The sequence below is a fragment of the Xenopus laevis genome, chromosome 7L (genome assembly GCF_017654675.1).
Source record: "Xenopus laevis strain J_2021 chromosome 7L, Xenopus_laevis_v10.1, whole genome shotgun sequence".
Classification (NCBI taxonomy): domain Eukaryota; kingdom Metazoa; phylum Chordata; class Amphibia; order Anura; family Pipidae; genus Xenopus; species Xenopus laevis.
The window spans coordinates 133,099,978-133,125,226 of record NC_054383.1 but is presented as its reverse complement, the minus strand read 5'-3'; the positions used below and the strand labels follow the sequence as shown (position 1 = coordinate 133,125,226).

General features: G+C 38.8%; 1 protein-coding gene across 1 annotated transcript in view; it reads left to right on the top strand.

Annotated features, from left to right (window-relative positions):
- The first annotated feature begins 283 nt into the window (after positions 1-283).
- The window catches only part of LOC108696890 (IgGFc-binding protein), a 37,235-nt gene continuing 12,269 nt past the window's right edge, over positions 284-25,249 (top strand). The window contains exons 1-12 of the mRNA XM_041569098.1: positions 284-350; positions 7,630-7,770; positions 10,820-10,873; positions 11,466-11,800; positions 14,885-15,773; positions 16,879-17,219; positions 18,728-19,301; positions 20,139-20,737; positions 21,764-22,328; positions 23,139-23,737; positions 23,871-24,426; positions 24,564-24,763. Coding sequence (XP_041425032.1) covers positions 284-350; positions 7,630-7,770; positions 10,820-10,873; positions 11,466-11,800; positions 14,885-15,773; positions 16,879-17,219; positions 18,728-19,301; positions 20,139-20,737; positions 21,764-22,328; positions 23,139-23,737; positions 23,871-24,426; positions 24,564-24,763 — 4,920 coding nt within the window. The remainder of the gene's footprint in view (positions 351-7,629; positions 7,771-10,819; positions 10,874-11,465; positions 11,801-14,884; positions 15,774-16,878; positions 17,220-18,727; positions 19,302-20,138; positions 20,738-21,763; positions 22,329-23,138; positions 23,738-23,870; positions 24,427-24,563; positions 24,764-25,249) is intronic.

The window sequence follows — 25,249 nt, the reverse complement described above, 5'->3', positions numbered from 1 at the left end:
TCTTTCATTGTGTTCCTTTATAAAGACATTTGTCAGAAAGAATGGAGTTGACCTTTTTTTTATTTCCTGGATTTGAATTGTTTCCTGGTGGAACCAGATCATTGGCAAGAAGGATTGTATTGTGTTTTCTTAGTGAGCCAGCCACAGGTACCACATTGCACAAGTCTTAGAAGAAAGAGATTTACAGAAGCAAGAGAAGAACGTTTACAAACGGCCTATTTTTGTCAGATTTTAATAGAATTGATAAAAGTTAATACTCGGTAATTCTCTGTACTTTACATGAATGGTTTCAATATGTCCAACAGTTGCCACACCCAAAGAGTCTCAAGGGTGGTCATTGGTTCTTAAAGGTAAGCAAGCTTGGTTTTATACAGCAGGCCAAGAGCTGCTCATTGGCTGTTGTGCTACAGTTTACATCAAACTTTGCACTAGTGATTGGGTCAGGCGGGTTCGGGCTGACTCCTACACAAAATCTTCGGGTCAAGGGCAAGTCCAGATCCAGCTCTTCTCCTGCTCTCCACATCCATGACCTAGCACTTCCGGTGCCGAAATTTATAGACTTGCGCCCGCCCCTGCCCCATTTGTGACGTCACTGTGGGGCAGGTCGGGAGCGGGTCTATAAATAGAGGGGCAGGGCCTGGTGTGGATCGGGAGGGACGAGCTAATCAGCCAATCAGTAATACTGGCCACAAGATTCCAACACTGTTATTTGTAGCAATAAATTCATGTCTGTTTTCCTTTGAGAGAACTTATTTTCTGAGTCAGTTTCAGAATTCCATTGGAGTTGGTTTATAGATGAAACAATGACTTGTGGTGCCTAGATGAGGGAGAACCGTGGTCAGAAAGACCTGCAGTCCCTTCCCAGTCAGTTGTATGTGAAAAATTGTGGTGGGGGATGGTGACGGTGTTAACCAAAATTGGGAAATGCAAAGACAGCATAAGAATGGCCTTCGGTTTTAATTCAGATTTGTATGCAACTACTGAGCCAAACAGTAGGCAAAGACAATTTCAATGGTTCCCCAGGGATCCAACACTCACAAAGGCTTTTTCTAACCTTTAACCTGCCCAATAGGTCCAAGACTTGTATCCTGGCTGGTGGCTTCTCTGATAAACTCCCACCCATTTAAAAAAAGATAAGCCAGAGAGACAAGGCCATATTTACCATGTAAATATGTCGGCTGGTGACCAGATTGGAGACATCAGAGGGGGAAACCTGCAAACACTCACCTCTCTCTGCTGCTGGAGACTTAAAGTGAGTGCCTTGTGATTAGTGATGGGCAAATAAATTCCTGCGTCAATTTCCATTTTCAAGATTTTTTCGTGAAAATGTTCGAATTGCTCAATTTTTTCGTGAACACGTTCAAATTGCTTGATTTTTTTGTGAAAACGTTCAAATTGCTAGATTGTTTTGTGAAAAAATTATTGAAGACGTTCAAATTGCTCCATTTTTTCGTGAAAACTTTCAAATTGCTCCATTTTTTTCGTGAAAACGTTCAAATTGCTCAATTTTTTTGTGAAAATGTTCGAATTGCTCGATTTTTTTTGTGAAAACGTTCAAATTGCTAGATTGTTTTGTGAAAAAATTATTGAAGACGTTCAAATTGCTCCATTTTTTCGTGAAAACTTTCAAATTGCTCCATTTTTTTCGTGAAAACGTTCAAATTGCTCCATTTTTTTGTGAAAATGTTCGAATTGCTAGATTTTTTTTTAGTGAAAACGTTCAAATTTCACAATTTTTTCGTGAAAACGTTTGAATTTCCGGATTTTTGCATGAACTCTGCGATTTCGCGATTTTCCACTGTTTCGCGAATTTTGTGGGAAATTCGAAAAATTTTCGGCGAAACAGGAGAAATTTGATGTGTGGGTTGACCCGAAACCCGCTGTAACCCAAAGGTTGAGTAGTTTTGGGTTGAAATTCGGCCAACCATTGCTGGTTAGGGTTGGGTTCAGGTGAGACTGGGGACATATTATCTTCCACTGCTCCTAAAAATTCCCTGTCTTGGAACTAGATGTGAGTACAGAAGTATGGTACAGAGCAAGAAGACGTGGGTACAGGTAGGTGCAGGTCCTACATTGGCAACAGTTTGTGGGTTACGGTTGGGGGCAGGTTAGGGTTGGGGTTGGTTGACGGTTGAGTTTTTCCTGACCCCCACATGACTAATTGTAACATTTCTCCCACTGGCTTGGCATGTGCAGCAGTGAAGTAGTAGAAGTGAAAAGGTCTCCTTCCTAGGGTGGTGCCACATTTCTGCAAATACAGTATCTATGTTTAGGCACACACAGTACCAGAAGCAGCCCCACCAGCTGGATTTCATTGCTAAGGATTATCGTCATTCAACATTACAGATGATAAATGCACCGTAGCCACCAATCCTCATTCATCGTTTACAGAGCTCAGAACTCTTACTACACCCAACCCAACCCAACCCAACACACAATAGTCATAAGTGACATATTACATATGAACCCTAACCCATGTTACATGTGACCACAGGTACATTGATGATTCATATATTATAGAGCAGAACAGCAAATCCAAACTACAGTTATGGGATCTATTATCCGAAATGCTTGGGACCTGGGGTTTTCTGTTTAAGGGATCTTTCTGTAAAGGCTGCTAACAATCATTGGACCCAGTAAAACCAATTGAATTATTTTGCCCCAATATGGATTCATGCAGCTTAGTCACCATCAAGTACAAGCTACTGTTTTATTATTACAGAGAAAAAGAAAATCATTTTTAAAATTGTGAATTATTTGATTAAAATGGAGTCTATGGGAGACTGCCTTCCCGTAATTCAGAACTTTCTGGATAATGGGTTTCCAGATAACAGATCCCATACCTGTTCAAATGTATCTGTATCAACCAGTGTTATGTGCCAGATCACATTATACAGGTATGGGACCTGTTATCCAAAAAGCTCGGGACCTGAGGTTTTCCAGATTTGGATCTACTAAAAAATAATTTAAACATGAAATACACCCAATAGTCTGGTTTTGCTTCCAATAAGGATTAATTATATCTTAGTTGGGATCAATTACAAGCTACTGTTTTATTATTACAGAATAAAAGGAAATCGTTTTTAAAAATTTGGATTATTTGGATAAAATGGAGTCTATGGGAGACGGCCTTCCTGTAATTCAGAGCTTTCTGGATAATGGGTCGCTAGATATCAGATCCCATACCTGTAATAAATAAGAATACAAGACAACAAATACAGTTTAACAAAAAATATTTTATGAATACTCTGAATACCACACTTTACCTGTAGGTCCCTATCTACTGCTACCAATCCCTATTTCTGTAGAGAAATGAGAGCAGAGCAGACAGTAACCCTTCCAACAGTTTCCTCGTCTACTGTGTTTGAGGCCAACACAGCAGTAATTAACACCCTGTAGCCACCTAATGCCCTCCAAGGTGAGACTTTGAGCCAACCAAATTATGCTTTTACATATCTGCTCTCAGGGTCAATAACATGTCAGTCAGTGTTTCAAGTCAGTTGAACTACTTTTCATTTGAAAAAATTTGAACCATTTAGTTTCCCCATGCCCAGTGACTGTTAATAAGTGTTATAGTTTAAGCTCTATGGGGCTTTTTTTTTTACAAGAGGTCCCCTAAATTTGCTCATAGTCTGTACAGAGAGATCCCATAAAACTATGGCAGCATAGGTATTCCCTGTACTAAGCACAATTCAGCAGGAACAGTCCCTAAATTTGCTCATAGTCTGTACAGAGAGATCCCAAAAACTATGGCAGCATAGGTATTCCCTGTACTGAGCACAATTCAGCAGGAACAGTCCCTAAGTTTGGTCATAGTCTGTACAGAGAGATCCCATAAAACTATGGCAGCATAGGTATTCCCTGTACTAAGCACAATTCAGCAGGAACAGTCCACTAAGTTTGCTCATAGTCTGTACAGAGAGATCCCATTAAACTATGGCAGCATAGGTATTCCCTGTACTAAGCACAATTCAGCAGGAACAGTCCCTAAGTTTGCTCATAGTCTGTACAGAGAGATCCCATAAAACTATGGCAGCATAGGTATTCCCCTGTACTAAGCACAATTCAGCAGGAACAGTCCCCTAAATTTGCTCATAGTCTGTACAGAGAGATCCCATAAAAGTATGACAGCATAGGTATTCCCTGTACTAAGCACAATTCAGCAGGAACAGTCCCTAAGTTTGCTCATAGACTGTACAGAGAGATCCCATAAAACTATGGCAGCATAGGTATTCCCCTGTACTAAGCACAATTCAGCAGGAACAGTCCCCTAAATTTGCTCATAGTCTGTACAGAGAGATCCCATAAAAGTATGACAGCATAGGTATTCCCTGTACTAAGCACAATTCAGCAGGAACAGCCCCTAAGTTTGCTCATAGTCTGTACAGAGAGATCCCATTAAACTATGGCAGCATAGGTATTCCCTGTACTAAGCACAATTCAGCAGGAACAGTCCCTAAGTTTGCTCATAGTCTGTACAGAGAGATCCCATAAAACTATGGCAGCATAGGTATCCCCTGTACTAAGCACAATTCAGCAGGAACAGTCCCCTAAATTTGCTCATAGTCTGCACAGAGAGATCCCATAAAAGTATGACAGCATAGGTATTCCTCTGTACTAAGCACAATTCAGCAGGAACAGTTCCTAAGTTTGCTTATAGTCTGTACAGAGAGATCCCATAAAACTATGGCAGCATAGGTATTCCCCTGTACTAAGCACAATTGAATGTATCTTTTATATTTAAATATATATACAATAAATGCAGTTGTACAGCAATGATAATAATCAGTAGCCCGGAGTAGCAGGTTTCAGCGAGAAGCACCTGACAAACGGGTCGCCTGGGAGCCGGTTGGGTGAGGATTATAGTTACTTCAGAACTACAAAAGCAGAAGTGTGGAATGTGGCATTTCAGGATTACAGAATGTCATGCTGAGATTGTTGTGTGTTTGGGTTGTGCACTAAGCCTCCCAGAACAAAAGGATTAATTTGCAATATAATCTTAATAGCCTGAGGGTCTCCGGCCCCTTCTCATGTACATGCGCAGTTATTTTCTGTACAGAGATCAGCAAGATTTCCCTTTCTCTCATTTAACATTACAAACTTACACTGTCCATCAAATGCAACCCTATAGCCCCCCCTCCCCCCCGAAAAAAAAAAATTACTGGTCCATAGTAGATAATGGACACCAGACCCTCAGCTAGGTGGGCACTCAAGGAATCCTAAAAGGCCACTTTCAATAAATTTTATAAGGAATTATCATTAAAAGAGCATCCTTAAATCTTACGCATTTTGTGCGACTGGGCAATTATTCATAGTCAATTGCAAACGAGGGGGAAAAACACAATGGTGAAAAAGAAGTTGATCGCTTTCTTGTACCCCATTCTCTACATCATTCATTAATAAAATAGCCATAAAGTATTTTCATTTGAAGTGGTTTCCACTATCTTGTGCCTTAATACTCCTTGCAAAAATTTGGATATGACAGATGTCAGGCTAACAGGCCTGTGACTGTCAGGCTGAGAGCGGGATCGATTTTTAAATGAGGGCAGTTCACAAATCTCTCTGCATTGCGCTTTTAATGTCCTGGGGCGTAAAATTCCATCAGATCCTGGGTCCTTTGTTTGCTAAAGTGTCCAGGTGTCTATTGAATATGCAAAAATGATTTATTAAACCACTACTAAACATGTATGATCTGAGTACATTTGCTTAGGAAATACCATGAATAGTCAAGAAGGTACCTGCGTGTAGGGTTTTGGTAGAATAAACTCAGAAAAATGCGCCACCTTGATTTTATATGAGAATTGTGAATAGTAAAAATAATCCCCAATTGCATATTCTGCCCTTCTTTTTACTATTATCATTAGAAGTGTTGGTGTTGAAGTACATTCTAGTTTATACACGCTGGGCTTCAGCCTTTTCTGTTAATATAGAATTATATGTTTATCCCCAAATATTACTAATACTATTAATCATCACTGTTACAACTACAGGTATTATATTACTACTAATATCACTATTACTTTCTGTTGCTAAGTCCACTAGTATTACCACAGCTACTGCTTCTACTGCTGCAATGATTAGAGCTCCTGTTATCACTTTTACCTCTACTGCTATTATTACTGCTACTATTAGTTTTTCTGCTATTAATGTTGGTTCATCTTCTACCCCTGTCAATACCTCTTCTATTATTATTACTACTACTACTAATATCAGAAATAGCAAATGGTTGGAACACTGTGCAGTTAAGCCCATTTAACATAGGCCACTGGTACTACTACTTCTTGTATTCTTTATATGACTAATACCACTACTACTTCTACTCCTATCACTATTACTTCTATTACTACTACTACTAATATTCCTACTACCACTGTTACTTCTATTACTACTAACCTTACTATTAAGACTACTTCCAGTGCTACTACCGCCACTATACTGTAACTTCAAACCATTACTTCTGCTACTACTACGAGTACTTCTATTATTTTTACTGTTACCATTACTTCTGCTGCTACTACTTCCACCAGTATTTCTAATACTATTGTTGCGATTATTACTTAGGGGGCTATTTACTAAAATATGAATTTATCTCATATTTTATAAAAAAAAAAACGCCGGCGTCTCATTTTTGAGAATATGCGAATTCGCGCCTGGCGAATAAATTCGCCCATCACTAATGATATATAAATAGACAGACGATTGATTGATTGATCAATAGATAGATGATAAATACATAGAGATAGATAGATAGATAGAGATAGATAGATAGATAGATAGATAGATAGATGATAGATAGATAGATAGATGATAGATAGATAGATAGATAGATAGATAGTGAGATAGATAGATGATAGATAGATAGATAGATAGATAGATAGATAGATAGATAGATAGATAGATAGATAGATAGATAGATAGATAGAGAGAGAGAGAGAGAGATAGATGATAGATAGATAGATAGATAGATAGATAGATAGATAGATAGATAGAGAGATAGATAGATAGATGATAGATAGATAGATAGATAGATAGATAGATGATAGATAGATAGATAGATAGATAGAGAGAGAGAGAGAGAGAGAGAGAGATAGATGATAGATAGATAGATAGATAGATAGATAGATAGATAGATAGATGATAGATAGATAGATAGATAGATAGATAGATAGATAGATAGATAGAGAGAGATAGATGATAAATACATAGAGATAGATAGATAGATAGATAATAGATAGATAGATGATAGTAATGCCAATTTCTGCATCTCTGGGCTCACAATGGGTTGCCATCTGATGTTCACTCAACTGATACTGGAACATCCCTTTAGTTGTATTTCTCTGTACGACTTTTTTAAGTGTAAATATTTCCCTCAGTTATTTGTGTTTGTGATTATTTCTATGATAGTCCTGCCGCTCATCTCAGACATTGGGGCAACCGATTGCAGTTTGGGGCCATTTGCACTTGGGAGTAACAATATGAGCAGTTCCTTGGGCAGAAAAACAAAAAGTTGCGCCCACGATAGTCATTTATTGATTTTGTAATGACCTCCCCCCCATCTTGTAGCAGCGACTGGAGGGCAGCCATGAGATACTTGTATAACTGGATATTAGATTGCCCACACATTCCCAGACCCTCCTTACTCTGATCTTACTTATTTCTTGCTGGACAGACTGGTGGTGCAGGTTTCATGTGTCGTGCAACCAAGCTTTGTGCTTACAAAACCGTATGGAACTCAGGTGAGAGAAGCAGAGCAGGAGAAGTCACCAGCAGGTAAGGAGTCTCCTACTCTCCTCCCTGGGAATGAAGGGGTTGCACTGGTTACACTCATTCCACTGGGATCAATTCTATTTAATAACGACCTATTTATTCCTATTATTCATTGTATTTGGGGCAGATTCTTCTTATTCCTGTACAGAACAGAGATTTTATTTGGGCTCTCTATTATTTTACTTCTGTATGAATTAGTCATAGGTACAGTTATGGGATCCGTTATCCAGAAAGCATCAAATCACAGGATGGCCGTCTCCCATAGATTCCATTTTATCCAAATATTTATCAATATTTAAAATTGATCATTTAAAACAGTAACTTGTACAGGTATGGGATCCGTTATCCGGAAACCCATTATCCAGAACACTCCAAATTACGGAAAGGCTGTCTCCCATATGCTCCATTATTATCAAATAATCCACATTTATGAAAATGATTTCATTTTTCTGTGTAAAAATAAAACAGTCGCTTGTACTTGATCCCAACTAAGATATAATTAATCCTTATTGGAAACAAAATCAGCCTATTGGGTTAATTTAATGTTTATATGATTTTCTAATAGAGTTAAGGTATCAAGATCCAAATTACAGAAAGATCCCTGATCCGGCATTCTGGATATTCGGTCTCACACCGGTATATATTTTTTTTTATAGAAATTCTTGTGCGAAGGTTACAACAAAAGGTGACAACACAAATAGGTTACCAGTAATACTTAGGTTTATTTATAGATTTTTATTGCTCTTGCTTTTATTATTATTATTATCAGTGACGTAACTAGATATTACTGGGCCCCATAGCAAAATTATTTTTCATGCCCCCAAAATGTCAAGAAGTTGACCTGTTTTACTAATACAGGTATGGGATCTGTTATCCGGAAACCCATTATCCAGAAAGTTCCCAATTACGGAAAGGCCGTCTCCCATAAACTCCATTTTATCCAAATAATCCTAATTTGTAAAAATGATTTCCTTTTTCTGTGTAATAATAAAACAGTAGCTTGTACTTAATCCCAAATAAGATATAATTAATCCTTATTGGAGGCAAAACCAGCCTATTGGGTAAACATTAAATAAAGCCAATAGGCTGGTTTTGCCTCCAATAAGGATTAATTATATCTTATTTGGGATCAAGTACAAGCTGCTGTTTTATTATTACAGAGAAAAAGGAAATCATTCTTAAATGGGAACTATCGCAAAATTCTTAAGCTTCAACATACTGAAATAAGACGTTTTTTAAATATAATCTATTAAATATTCTGCATCCTTTCGGAAATAATCAAGTTTATCTTCACTATCCCTCTCTCAGCATCTGTTGCTCTTCATTCTGTCTTCATGCAGCAGTTGGGTGTCAGATATTCACTGACAGTTAGATCCAATATATCTTATAGGGGGGCTCCTTTTGCCTAGAAGATGTATTAGAGCTCACTCTATTAAATCACCAGACATCATGTCTCTCTACATGCAGAATTTGTGCAAAAGGCAGTTATTTTGTTAGATTATGTTTGTACTGGAATCAGTTATTTGAGTGTATAGTATAAATTGTATAGTATAAATTGTATAGTATAAATTGTAAAGTATAAATTGTATAGTATAAATTATATAGTATAAATTGTATAGTATAAAGTATAAATTGACTTTCCTTCTCCTTTAAGAATATATCTGTATTTACTGATATATGTAGATGCATACATAAAGATTAGGTGACTTTCTAGCAAAAAAGGCTATTCCTGAAGTTAAATATTGTTACAATGATTCATCAAAGGAACAAAGGATTGTTAGCTTTTGGTCTCAATGTTGTTTTTTTCATACAAAGTTAAACTATCCTGTGAGGGTGGAGTTTATTTGCGTTTCTCCTGTTCTATGAAAGCGCAGTTTGATGGATTCTGTGGGTTTTATATTAGCAATATTATTATTAAGTTAGTTGTGTTGGTGTGAATAGAGCTCTCACCTCTTCTTCCTTCAAAAGAAAGTTTATTATAAGAAATGTGGGGAGTTTGGCAGGATTTTCTGGCAGAAATAACACATAAAGTAGAACCCCCATCTTACGTTTTTCAAGGGACCAGAAAAAAATGGTGTATATTCCAAGAAAATATAAAATCAGGGAAATGTATTAATAATATTTAATAATATAATTTAAATTCAAAAAGACCAACCAAAATTTATTTAAAATTTTTTGTCCAAATAGGTTAGTTATGTATGCATCTAAATATATATGTAAATACAGAAATATTCTTAAAGGAGAAGGAAAGTCAATTTATACTTTATAATTTATACTATACAATTTATACTATACAATTTATACTATACAATTTATACTATACACTCAAATAACTGATTCCAGTACAGGGGCAGCTGGGAAATTGACAAAATGTCTAGCCCAATGTCAGATTTCAAAATTGAATATAAAAAAATCTGTTTGCTCTTTTGAGAAATGGATTTCAGTGCAGAATTCTGCTGGAGCAGCACTATTAACTGATTCATTTTGAAAAAAAATGTTTTCCCATGACAGTATCCCTTTAATATTTGTTTCTTACCATGACCAAGTAGTATGGCAGTACATACTAATATCCTTATAATAATATTCTTGTACTTTACAGTAGTATCATAATGCATTAGTGAAACTCAGATTTCCCTGTATAACTCAGTCTGCAGCCTTGTGTCTTTATATAGTCACAGAACAACCCCTCAGTGACTTCTAATATCCTTATCATTTACAGTAGAGTGTACATTATCCCTTATAATACATGAGTGATACTCAGAGTTCCCTGTATAACTCAGCCTGTAGCCTTGTGCCTTTATATGGTCACAGAACAACCCCTCAGTGACTTCTAATATCGTTATCATTTACAGTAGGGGGTACATTATCCCTTATAATACATGAGTAATACTCAGAGTTCCCTGTATAACTCAGCCTGCAGACTTGTGCCTTTATATGGTCACAGAACAAACCCCTCAGTGACTTCTAATATCCTTATCATTTACAGTAGGGGGTACATTATACCTTATAATACATGAGTATTATAATAACTTTTGTTTTCTGTTTATTTCAGCAATGGGGGTGAAGACCTGTCTCCGCTCCTTCTTCCTGCTGAGCCTCGGATACAGTAAGTATCAGATATGTTCTGTATAAACCTGCTATGTTAGGATCAACGTATATGATCATTAATTTACTGAACAATCTGTGGGTTAACCGGTTTCACGATAGCGATTTGGGTTTTCATGACGACACTTGCTCTCACAAATACCAGTACAGGTATGGGATCTGTTATCCAGAAAGCCCCAAATTACGGGCAGGCCATCTCCCATAGATTCCTTTTTGATCAAATAATTAAAAATTTTAAAAATGATTTATTTTTTCTCTGTAATAATAAAACAGTAACTTGTACTTGATCCCAACTAAGATATAATTAATCCTTATTGGAAGCAAAACGCTGAGTTTTGCGATTTTAAAGTTTCATTTGTCCAACAAATTTTTTACATTTTTATTTTATGTTACTGGTCCTTTAAGGTATGAAGATCCAAATTACAGAAAGACTCCTTATCTAGAAAATCCCAGGTCCCAAGCATTCTGGATACCAGGTCCCATAGCTGTACCAGAGTATAGGGGATATTGATGACATCACAATGGGCACAATACTTTACTGTCATATTTTTTGTACCTTTTGTTTGTTGAATGGCTACTGTTCTCTGTTACAGGCCTTTGCATGGCTGGTGTCCCAGGAACAGAATTTGTCACTGTCTTTATCCAGAACACCAACTACCAGACTGGGTACCCAGATCTCCAGCTGATTATCACTGCCCATTCCCCCTCTACCACTGTTACTGTTAGAGTCAATAAATACAACTTTAAAAAAGTAGTCAAGCTGGATAAAGGGGAAGAGACCACAGTGGCACTGCCAAACAAAATACAGGCGCAACCAGGCATCTCTTTTCCCTATTCCGTTATTGTGATGTCAGACAATCCCGTATCCGTCGTCTCTCGGAACACGAAGAGAGGAACCTCCGACACGGCATCTCTCTATCCAGTTGAGGTAATGGTCTTGGGTTTTTTTTTTTTTGCTTTCTAATGATATCCAGTTTCTTTTCCAGAAACTGTTGGTTCCCACTAATATTTCAGGATTATTTTTGTGGCATCAAGGCCTAGAAAAAATCAATTGCAAAAGGAATTCCGTGTGCTTTTTGCAAAGTATAATGGGAAGTTTTGGGCACTTAAACAGTAGAAACTTAAAGGAGAACTAAAACCCACCAATTAGAAATGCCTCTACCTACTACCCAAGATAGTCTGCTTACTCTGCATAGTTAATTACCCCTGTGTTCTGTATACATTGCTTACATATCGATGCAGAGTAAGTGCAGAAGAGCTCATGGGCACCATCTTCCGGATCTTCAGTCTTCATCTGTATGGGATTGCCGTATTGGTGCATGCGTAGTTGGAGCAGCCTTCCAGTTCAAGCAACTACGCATGAGCCGTGAATTACTGAAAGGAAGATTACCCGGAAAAGATCCGGAACATGGCGCCCAAGAACTTCTATGCGTTTACTCTGCAACGATACACAAGCAATGTATTTGGGAAACTTTCAGGGGTAATGAACTATAGGGGAAACAGTGAGGGGGACTATCTAGGATTGTAGGTGGGGCTTTTCTTACTGAGGGGTTAAGTTCTCCTTTAATAATTTGATCTTTCTCAGGCAGTTAGAGCATGGACTTCCATATGAGCCTGCAACCATAGATATATAAAAACAGGAAAAGGTCCTGATACAAATGCGGCTCAAGCATTATATAATAATTGCCTGGGCCATTGTGTCAATTCATTAAATTTCTAATTAATACTCAATTAATCAGTGCCTTTGACTAATTCTGTTGTCAAATTAATTGGTAGCTATGTAAAGTGCTAATATGAATTAATTTAGTTTATTCATCTATTGATATATTTTAAAGTAAAATATTTTAAAGTGCAGTGCCAATAAATAGACTCATACCTATTCTTTCTTCCAATTATTTAGTAACTATATAAAGTGCTTGTATGTATTGATTTCAATTAATCCAATGTTTTTTGGGATTTTTTTTTTTTTACCAAAAAGGCATTGGATCAATTGAAATCAATACATACAAGCACTTTATATAGTTACTAATTAATTGGGAGATTCAATTTAACTCTATTTATTGTCACTGCACTTTAAAAATATATCAATTGATTATTAAAAAGTCATTGGATTAATTGAAATGAATTGATATTGGCACTTTACATATCTACCAAGTAATTTGTCTACAGAATTATTCGAAGGCACCAATTAATTGAGTTTTAATTAGAAATGTAATGAATTGGCACAATGACACAGGCACTTGGAATTAGGAATTGTGTAATTAATTGAAGGTTGATTGCAGATTGGTGTTATTTCATAGTTGGTAATTTATTGATTTTTTAACTACGGGGGTTGTAGGTTTTGTAATTATACAGAGAATTGATTTTGTGAGACCATCTTTAGTAGAGGTATAGGATCCCTTATCCGGACACCCGATATCCAGAAAGCTCCGAATTACGTAATGGCTGTCTCCCATTGACTCCATTTTATCCAAATAATCCACATTTTTAAAAATGATTTCCTTTTTCTATGTACAATAAAACAGTAGCTTGTACTTGATCCCAACTAAGATATAATTAATCCTTATTGGAAGCAAAACCAGCCTATTGGATTTATTTAATGTTTAATGAATTTCTAGTAGACTTAAGGCATGAAGACCCAAATTACGGAAAGATCCGTTATCCGGAAAACCCCAGGTCCCGAGCATTCTGGATAACAGGTCCCATACGTTACTTGATAGAAGAGGGGTTCTTTTCTTTCTCTTATTAAAGTCATTTATTAAGCTATACTGATCAAATCGGACCTCAGCTCTAATCAAGTGGATACATTGGAAGTTAATAATCAAGGGTATCATCGATTACCTTAAATATATTATATAATACTGGGAATAATCCTGAATATTTTTATGGGAGTTAGGAAATGGGCTACTGAGTTGAGGCAGTGACCATTGAAACACATAGGCTACTGTAAAAGTCTTGATAAAGTTTTCACCAGGTCTAGTAACCCATAGCAACCAATCATCATGCAGCATGTACCGCCCACCCGTTGAAAGCCGTCTAATGGATTGCTACAGATTCCCAGACCTAGTCCCAGACTCTAAGCTAGAGTCAGGGTTCCGAGTAGCATCAGGAAAGATGTGGGGTAATAGTATAACATTTCTCAGGCAGTTATAGAATGGGCATACAATGGAAGGCAATAACCTAGTAGTGAAGAAAGCCTGGAATAGACATAAGACTATCTTAAAGGAGAAGGAATAGCATTTTACACTTGGGGGTTCCAAAATTTAGGCACCCCCAAGTGACTACTTTTACTTACCTGACAGCTTGGGCCTGTGTTCCTATCAACAGAAAAGCGCACAGGCTAGGGGGTTCTTCTAGCGACCGCCATGGAGAGATCCTCTTCCTGCTTCTTCGGGTCTTCTCGCAGTTGCACGAAAAGCCGGCTATGTTGCTCTACTGCGCATGCGTCTGCCCCATTTAATTTTAAAACCAATGAAGCAGGAAGAGGATATCTCCGTGGTGCTCGCTAGAAATACCCTGGGACGTTGCGGTTTTCTGCTGATAGGAGCGCCAGCCCGGGGTGTCAGGTAAGTAAAAATAGTCACTTGGGGGTGCTTAACTTTTGGCACCCCAATTGTAAAATGACATTCCTTCTCCTTTAAACATGAAGTAAGATATATCATCATTGGTCTGGTCTCAGGCAGTTAGGGTATAGGCAGAGCAGTTGAGCTAGTAACCAAAGAAACCTAGGACCCAGTAAGGGAAAATGGAGCATTACTAATCTAATCTATCTCATCTCATGAGTGTAAAGTAAGGCGAGAAATTAAAATGTATATCTCAGGCAGTATAACAATAGGGAACCCAATTTGGATATTAAATATACATAACAGAAACCAGTAGAAGAATGCTTAGGATAGGCCCAGAGCCCCCCAGCACTGGAGTGCTTAAATAGCAATGCAAAATAATGCCTGTGATACCCCAACCTCTCTGTTAATTTCATTATTTTGAATTATCTTTCTTTTTCTAATCCTAGGAACTTGGTACTGAGTATTATGTATTTACGCCACCAAGAGGTCCAACGGGTTCCTACAAAGAGTTTGCTGTAGTAACAAAAGAGCCAACCACCGTAACTATATCCCTTACTGGATCGGTTACCTTCCAAAATCGACGTTATAGTAAAGGGAGCAAACTTACCCTGACCCTTGAACCTTTTGAATCTGTGGCACTTCAGAGTGAAGATGACCTAACTGGCACCAAAGTTGTCTCAATTAAGCCAGTGGCTGTCCTCAGTGGTCACTCGTGTGCCACCCTGCAGACTAGGTGCAGCCACGTCTACGAGCAACTCCAGCCTGTGCCTATGTGGGGAAGCACTTACCTTATTGCACCTATTGCTTTTAAGACCTCATATGATCTGGTTTATGTGACGGCTGCAGAAAAAACACATTTGACATATCAGATTGAGGATGAGAAGGAAACCTATAAACTGCTTGAAGGAGAGTCCCTTGAAATTGAGCTCAAGCCAAATGCACCAATTTTTTTAAGCTCATCAGAGGGCATTCAGGTCTTTTTATTCTCAGCAGGGGGTAGACAAGACACAAGAGTATTCGACACCTTTCTACTGGGTGTCCCAGATGTATCATCATTTTGTACTTCCTACCAAGCTGTAGGCAAAGACACACCCAACAATCTAGCCTTCGCTGTAGCAAAAACATCATCGTTGCAAGGAATAACTGTGGATAAACAACCTCTGAAGGAACCCAATTGGCAGAAAATCGATGGAACTGAGTACTCATGGGGAAGTCTCCAGTTGGACTCCAATGATAGAAATTATATGGTTGAAAGCAAAAACAACACCTTTGGACTCATCGTGGTTGGCGTTTCTCAAACAAATGTCTATGGAGAGGTTGCTACATGTGTTGGTGGTAAGTGTAGTTGTTCTACAAAAGAACAATTTGCAGTAAATATTAACAACTCCAGCCATGACTATATTTTTCGTCCTTTTGTGCTCTTGCACCCAGGGTATCAGTAAATAACGTGATGGCCAGAATTTAAGGAAACTGAGACCCAGGCAATGCAGCAATAATGGGACCTCCAGCTTAGATAGATGTGAAGGCCTCCTGCTGTTGTTAATAGGGATGCACCGGATTTGGCCAGGATTAGGCCTTTTTCAGCATGATTCGGATTCAGATTCAATTTAGGGCCCCAAAATATTTATAAGTTGGCCTATTTTACCAAGATATATTAAAATTGCTAATTAATTAGGGTCTCACTGGGCCCCCTACACTCCTGGGCCCCCCTGCAACCGCAGGGTCTGCTTCCTCTATAGTTACGCCCCTGCCCAAGGCCCAACCCTTCCCCATATGCTTGGTTTGCAAGCCACTTGCCACACTACCATACACCCCCCCATAGCTTTTGATGCCCCTTACACCTTCCTGGCGATCAGTTCCCTCAGATCTCCTCCCCAAACTTTATAAAATAGAAAGTGACAAATATATGTATCTTTGAATGAGATTAAACTCATTGGAGCTGACTGAAACTGTCCTTTCTCCAGTATCTCCATTTCAAGGAGCCAAAAAGTGGCTTCAATGTCACACCCAGAAATCAAATAAAACCACAACATATCAAGCTGTATAAATAAGGGTTGGTGGTTTTTTACATATTATATAATGTAAACTCTATTTAAAATTATATAATACAGCGTAACTATCATAGATCAGTCTGGGAAAGTTGTATCAGTTTACATGGAAACTGCACTTACTTCACCCCAGGTCTGAGACTTTATTTTGATGGATGTAATTCCCTTAGAGAAGTTTTTCAAGTCTGACTAGTAGCATAGTTCACCTTGTAGTAAATCAACTGTAGATGTTATCGAGGGCAAACGTGCAACGTGAATGATGCACATTTAAAAGAACCTACAAACGGATCGTTCCTTCTAAATTGCGCTCTTATGACATTAGCTCCGCAGTATATGGGGTGCTCTTCCCATTTTCATTGAATTTATTTTGCCTCTATTATTGTTTTTTATAGGATCCACCAGGCAATCGTGCAGTCTCCTTAAATGTAGAAAATTCGAGACCTGCAAAATCGTTCATGGCCGAGCCTTATGTATTGCAAATGGTGAAGCTGTGTGTTGGGCATGGGGCGACCCACATTACCACACTTTCGATTCAAAAAACTACGACTTTCAAGGAACGTGTTCCTACACAATGGCCACAACCTGCGGAACAGACCCAGACTTAGCTCCTTTCAACATAGAGACGACCAATGAGAACAGAGGCTCTTCTCTTGTGTCCTACATTAGCAATGCTCTTATCCAGGTCTATGGATACAATATTTCCAGCTACAGGTCAGAAATTGGCGTAGTAAGGGTGAGTATGATCAAAGTAAATATGTAAATGTTGTATAGATCAAAAAAACTAGAAAGATGTGATGAAATCCATATGAGGGAACTGCATGTTGTAGGTTATGTACATATATAAAAGCTGAAAATATGCTTGATAAATGTGCACACACAATACACTAATGTCTACTTTTGTCAGTATGCAAACATTAAGCCCAAAATAGTTTCAGGACCTGTAACAGGTTCATTCATATCTAGTTATTTTATACAGGTCAATTCAAGTACAGGTATGCAATCTGTTATCCGGAAACCCATTATCCAGAAAGTTCCGAATTACAGAACGGTTGACTCCATTATAGTCAAATCAATACTTATTTGAAACAAAACCAGCCTAGTGGCCTTATTTAATTCTTACATGATTTTCTAGTAGACGTAAGACATGAAGATCCAAATTACAGAAAGATCCATCATCTGGAAACCCCCAGATCCCGAGCATTCTGGATAACGGATCTCATACCTGTACACAAATTGGGCAGTAGGGAACTAGGAACATTCCACAGAGAGACATTATTGCTAATAGAGAGTATGGAAGATCCCACTTAATCTTGACCTATGGTCATTTGGAGAGGTTGCCAAATGAGCGGATGTTTGCACGATCTGGCCCACCATCATGCTTAGCCAAATGAGGATAATGTGTTCATTTGGCCCCAAAGTTTATAGAAGGTCTCGGCTAAGCTGACAGATATTTAAAGATCTACTTATTTGGAGAGACCACCAAAGGACTGGATATATGCCTAATTTGTCCCCAGCTCTTCCTCAGATAGGACTGCTCTCCTGATGGATGTCCCAATAAATAGCTATTGACATTTGGAGAGGTTGCTAAATGAGTGGATGTTTGCTCAATCTGGCCATCAACATGCTTAGCCAAATGAGAATAGGGTGATCATTTGACCCACAAAATTTATAGAAGGTCTATACATATCTATACATATATGTAAAGATCTGCTCATTTGGAGAGACCACCTAAAGAGCACACCAAAAGAGTGGATTTATGCTTAGTTCTCCTGATTGATGTCCCAATAGATATCTAGCCAGTTCTTATCTTTACTAGGCTGGTCCATACATGGCCTAATACGATGCAAATGTCTGAATTTTATATCACCATGTGTACTGTCAAGAAAAAGGTGATTATAAGTTTAAGAATTTTGTCACCATAGGATACATGAAACCTTAACAGTAAACTATTTGGTTCAAGCACATGTTTCCAGTGGGTTTAAGAGCATCTCAAGGCTAGTAAAAAATGTGGTTTAGTGTGAGGACTGTGAATTTATGGAAGTAGAAGTAGCTGTACTGGTAGATACAGTGACTAATTTTGAAAATAGCAATAGAGCAAACTTGCTTACTGATAGTAATACATGCAGAACAGCACCGATCCAGGTTTCGATTAGAGGTCATAACATTTTTTCCCAGTCCAAGTCTCTACTAAACTGATTATACAGGGGCATTACACAGTCTGATACTCCTCATCTATTGTAGGTGAATAACCAAAGGTTCCAGCTTCCAGTCACACTGCAGGATGGAAATCTGATGATGTTCCAGAGCGGATCCTTACTTGTTCTTGTTACTGATTTTGGACTAAGAGTATTCTACGACTGGAACATGCTCTTCAAAATTTACCTCCCAAGCAGCTACTCTGAGAAAGTGTGTGGCTTATGTGGCAATTTCAATGATATCCCTGGAGATGACCTCTTCTCCCAAGACCATGTCTCTCTAGATCCTATTGAGTATGGGAAACTGTGGAAGGTGCAAAGCAGCAGTCCCAGTACATGCTGGGATGACTGTCATGGGCCATGCAAAAAATGTTCTCCTTCAGAAAAGCAGAAATATGGTGACGTGTCCTTATGTGGTATAATTGTTTTAAGGGAAAATGGGCCCTTTAGATTATGCCATGAAACTATTGACCCAAAAATTTACTTGGACAACTGTATCTATGACCTCTGCCTAAATGACGGCTTCCAACAGATCTTGTGTCAAACCCTAAAGACTTACAGTGATTCCTGCCGAAGGGAGAATGTCCCAGTGTTTGAATGGAGAAATGCTACAGGATGCAGTAAGTAAATAAACAAAACTTCCCACCTCCCATGTCATATTCTTGGACATTAATAGAGATGTAAGGTCCTCATCCCAAGACATGTCAATGATTAATTACAATAAACCCTTTTTGCTCAGTCTCTGATCCTAGCCCTCAACTTAACTTTATGGGGTTCCTTCTGTACCCACAGGATATTAACCAGGACAGCTTTATTTGAGAATTACATTATAGGTGAACATACAAAGACTCCTTTAATTTATTTGCACTTTTCTCTTGCACCCTTTAGAGCTCTTGCATATGCACCCCTTGGATTTTACATGACCCCTAACGTGTTTTACACATACATTTAATTAATGCTAGTGAAAAGGTATTTATGGGCGCACAGAATAGACAATTTCACTCTGGTGTCACTAACTTAACACACATGAGCACAAGTAACACTGTTTTCTTCAGTATTGGCAACATGGTGGTATCCACTGAATTATCTTCCCCTCTAGTAAGGACTTTTGCTGCCTTTCCAAGAGTTTGGTTCCTTGGAGCTTGCAGACTAATTAGTAATCCATAAGATAAAAATTGTTCTAGATCTACATTCAGAACATGGAGTTGGGGGTTATAACCTAGAACAACCAATCAGAAAGCAAACATAAGTTGGTATAGGTTATTAGCCAAACATCACTCTTTATGCCCCCTATAATTCTCTTACAATCTATTAACACATATAAAGGATTAGCAATATATAACTAATGGAATATTTATCTGCAGAGTGTGTAGACACTAGTCTAACAGAAAGCCATCCCTGAAAATGTTGTCAGCTGTTGATTTCAATGATACATATCCATTTTTGAATGTTTTTAGATTTGGAATGCCAGCCCAACAGTGTTTATAAGTTCTGTGGGAGCGCATGCCCGGCCACCTGTGAGGATCCAGATGCCCCATCAAAATGCACTGAGCCCTGTATCGAGACTTGCGAGTGTGATGCAGGGTTTGTTATGATTGAAGGAAAGTGCACGCCGAAAGAAAATTGCGGCTGCTTTTATCAAGGACATTTCGTTGCCCCTAACCAGACGTTCTGGGCTGATACTGGATGCAAGCAGCGCTGTACCTGTGATGCAAAGAGCCGCACTGTGACCTGTAAAAAGAATGGATGTAGAAGTGGAGAGGAGTGCACGGTAAAAAATGGCATTCAAGACTGCTACGCAATCACTTACGGCCAGTGCTCTGCATCCGGTGACCCTCACTATATCACATATGATGGCCTGCACTATAACTTCCAGGGGACCTGCCAGTACAAGCTTTCAGGACTTTGTAACAAGAACAAGGGGCTGACTGATTTCCAGGTTAACGTGCGCAACCAAAATCGGGGAAGCCGGGCTGTCTCCTACATCACAGCTGTTAATCTGACCATTTATTCCATGGAAATCCAAATGCGCAGGGACTTTCCTGATCAAGTACTGGTAAGGTCAAAGTCATCTAGTGTAACAAAATACAAAATATACCACCTTCCTGACCCGTATCATCAATACTCAATACTGTATATATTGCACCTGACCTGCCCATCTCTGACATCACCAGGAACAGGTGGGACAGTTGAAGGTACATAAATAAATGGACTTGAAACAAGCAGACGGCACTTCTGGAATAGGATTTATTGGGGTTACTGCTGTAGAACCTTACGCGTTTCGGGAATGAATCCCTTAATCGTAGGTAACAATACATTCTCAACAGCTGAGTTTTATACAAAGTAGAACAGTGCCCCCTAGTGGGGTCTCGTTAAAACGGGGGCACTGTTCCACTTGGTATAAAACTCAGCTGTTGAGAATGTATTGTTACCTATGATTAAGGGATTCATTCCCGAAACGCGTAAGGTTCTACAGCAGTAACCCCAATAAATCCTATTCCAGAAGTGCCGTCTGCTTGTTTCAAGTTCACTGGATGTATGCAGTTGGGACACTGTTCGACAGAGCACCTGGCTAGGAGCAGCGGTGAGCAGTTGCGGTCCCTTTCTTTGCTTTCTATCTACATAAATAAATGACCACCTGCGTGAAACCTGCTTAAAAAGCATATTACTGTCCAAAACCTGTTTTTACCTTTTCAGCAGAAAAGATCCATTTTCTTATTGGCTTTTATATTAGGCTATCTTAATTTCACTGGTGAGCTTGACTTTTTGTAGGGTGTGAATGAGCAAACAACCCCCCGATATCTGCTGCTATGTAAGTGCTAATGGAAATCTTATTAAATAAGGAAATCTCGATAAATACCTTCTCCACCTTCCACCATTACTGCAGAACCTCAGGGATGTTCCAGGGCCATGGTCAACAGTATTAGGCTCAACCCATATGCCTCTTATTGGTCCTGTTCCATGAGCACTATTATCCTGTTCTCAATCGATTACCAAAAACTGATCTTTCAATCTATTCTCTTGGTTTATTAGACATTGCAAACTACCAATTGACATAGTCAACTTTTTACTTTTTTTGCAGGTCGATGGTATATTGTCAAATCTTCCTCTGACTCTGAGCTCTGGCCGTATCACTGTGTTCCGTTCTGGACAACACTGTATCATTCAGTCACAGCTTGGACTTCGTGTTGCTTTTGACTGGGATGCACGTGTTGCCGTCACGGTTCCATCATCTTACGCTGGGTCTGTTTGTGGCCTTTGCGGAAATTACAACAACCAGCCTGATGATGACTTGATGACCCAGGGTGGAACAATTACAACTGACTCAATTGAATTTGGAAATAGCTGGAAAGTAGCTGACTTACCAGGTTGTTCTGGAGGTGCCCCTGAAAACTGTAACCTAACTGCTCTGGTAAAAGAACAAAGGAAAACCAAAAAAGATTGTGGAATGATTTTGGATAAGAATGGCCCTTTCAGAGATTGTCATGCAGTCATCCCACCTGAAGATTATTTCCTGGACTGTGTCTTTGATATGTGTTCTTATGGAAAACGAGAAGATATCAGCTGTCGCCTTATCACTGGATACACCTCTGTATGTCAAGAAGCTGGAGCCACAGTCTATCCATGGAGATCGGAAGAGTTCTGCAGTGAGTATCAATTAGTACTTCTAAAGATGTATTATTCCTGATTTTACAGGGGTAGCTCTCTTTCACTTTTATGAAATGATGCAATAAATTGCCTTATAGTTTTTGGTTTCACTGACCTGAAAGGGCAGAGGGACCCTTTGGTAAGGGTAACATAGATACAGATATAGTATAAAGGACATATATTCTGTAGCAAATGTTGCACATTTTCATCAGGTCCAACTTGAAGACCTTCAGCGGCAGTTTTTATCATTACTTCCAGAATTCTATCTGTGCCCCTCAGGCAGTGGTTTGAGGACAGACAGAAACATGGACAGGAAAGGATATTCATGGAATGATTTGGAAGAAAATAAATCATCAAGAGATAATATTATTATTACCATTATGATAGCTATAAAGATCATCAACTCAATAATCTACCCTTAAATCATTTTAATGTTCCTGGTAACATAACTGAAAATTCCAGTTTAGAATGCGTCAGAACTTCAGTCTTCAGCATAATAAATTAATTTGTAGTTAAACTTGAATTATCTATCTAGTCTGAGCATTAATTGGTTGGTGGTTTCTGATTTACTTTGTGGTTTCTGATTTATTTGGTTTAAGTCCCAAAATTCCACCGAAATGATGAACAAGCTAAGCACCTACCAGCAGCTGTTGGGTAGCTAAACACTATAATTTGGGAACCACTACTTTAGGGTGTCAAAAATAAAGAGCAAAATCAGTGATGTCCACATTGATTACTTTGCCCTCCCCAAGTTCTTCTTTTGTGGGCTTTAACATTGATGCAAGATATGAAATTTGTTTATATTGCAGAGCTTCCATGTAACGACAACAGTCACTACAACGTTTGCACAAATGGGTGTCCATCCACCTGTCTTTCTCTGATGTCATCTACAAACTGCGACATTAAGTGCCAGGAAGGCTGCGCCTGTAATGTTGGTTATGTGCTGAGCGGTGGCTATTGTGTTCCTTTGTCTGACTGCGGCTGTACTTATAGTGGAAAGTACTATAAACCTGACGAGGTCTTCTTCCCAGAAGACAATTGTGACAAAAAGTGCACTTGCGCATTTGGCGGCGTAGTGACTTGTTCATCCTTTTCTTGTGATCCATATGAAGAGTGCCGTGTAGAAAAAGGAGTTCAAAGCTGTCAACCAATTGGATCATCCACGTGCTCTGTTGTAGGGGAAGGCAGCTACTGGACTTTTGATAATCAGAAATTTGAGTTCTACGGAAATTGTTCCTATATTTTATCAAAGTCCTGTCTACCTGATGGATCTAAGCTTACTCCATATGTCATCCATTTGCAAAATCAAGAACTGGTTACCGGTGGTGTGAGCAAGAGACAGGTCCTAACGTTGGAGGCCTATGGGTATAACGTCACTATTTATGTTAAGTCTGAAATCAAAATGCTGGTAGGTACATCAATAAACATTTCATAAATTGCAATTATTAAAGGGGTGTTTCACCTTTGAATTAACTTTTAGTATTATATACTGTAGAATGAGCAATTCTTAGCAACTATTTAATTGGTCTCTATTTTTTTAGGTAAATGGGATTCTTCAAAATCTTCCCTTTGATCTTGACTCTGGGAAGCTGAAAGGAGACCATCAAGGCTTAGGGGTAGTCCTTCGTGCTGACTTTGGCTTGGTGATAACTTCTGACTTCTCAATTCATGTAACAGTGCCTGGAAACTATCATAACTATACGTGCGGTCTATGTGGTGATTACAATGAGAACCCTCAAGATGATATCAGCCCAGCTGATGATGTTGTCACTTTTGCTGATTCTTGGAAGGACTCAGATTCCGACAATTTCTGCGGTACCAGTGAGTTATGTACTGGAGAGAATCAAACCTGCCCTATTTGCCCCTCGAAAAAAGCAAAGATCTTGAAAGGAGAAAACTACTGTGGTATTCTTGTGAAATCGGATGGCCCATTTGCAGCCTGCCATGGAACAATCGATCCTAAGATGTATCGTGCCAGCTGTGTGAATTCCCTTTGTGATGGAACTGGAGACCTTTGCTTGATCCTTCAGAACTATGTAGCATTGTGTCAGGCCTCTGGGGTTCAAATCAATTCATGGAGAACTCCAAGTTTTTGTCGTGAGTATCTTTTGCAGAAGATATGCAAGTAGAGTGTCCAGTAGTTCTCCTCCTACTAATTTCTGAGGAAACCATTTGCTTTCACATTACTTCCAATATACTTTGTCACTAATATGTTTCCCCTTATGTTTTTATAGCACTCACCTGCCCAGTGAACAGCCATTTTGAATCCTGCGTTGATCTCTGTACAACCAGTTGCTCGTCGCTCTACGACACCTCAATCTGCCCAACATCCTGCTCAGAGGGTTGTGAATGTGATGATGGATATTTATTCCAGGGTGGACAGTGTGTACCCCCAAAACAATGCGGCTGCTACATGAGTAATTCTTACTACAAGGTAAAAGATGATTGACACATTCTTTTTGTGCTGAAGATGCAGCCATGAATCAGCTGCACTTGCATTTCATGTGTACTAATGGTGTCACAAAAGAGAGGATCGTCATCCTAATATTAGTGTAATGAATGGTGATCTATAGCAACATGCTGTAGCCCCAAATCTTGGAGTATATAAACAGTTCTGCACTGTGGAGTTGGAGCAGCTAAGATTTGTACACTACTAGAACTAACATCTCCTGTGCATGCTGCTTAAGCCAAATACACAAATTACAGATGTTTTCATATTGAAACTGCTCATCAGGCCATGGCTTGGTACTTCTCATTGCCCCCCAATAGCACTTGATGTACTGTATTTATCATTTCACTCCTCCTTTAGAAAGAATGGGAAGGTTGTGTTTGGAAAGATCCTTTAAAGAGCTCATAGGACCTTATAAAGTGAGTCAGACTAATAACTACTAGCTCCTGGAGAGTTCTTCCTAGCTGACGC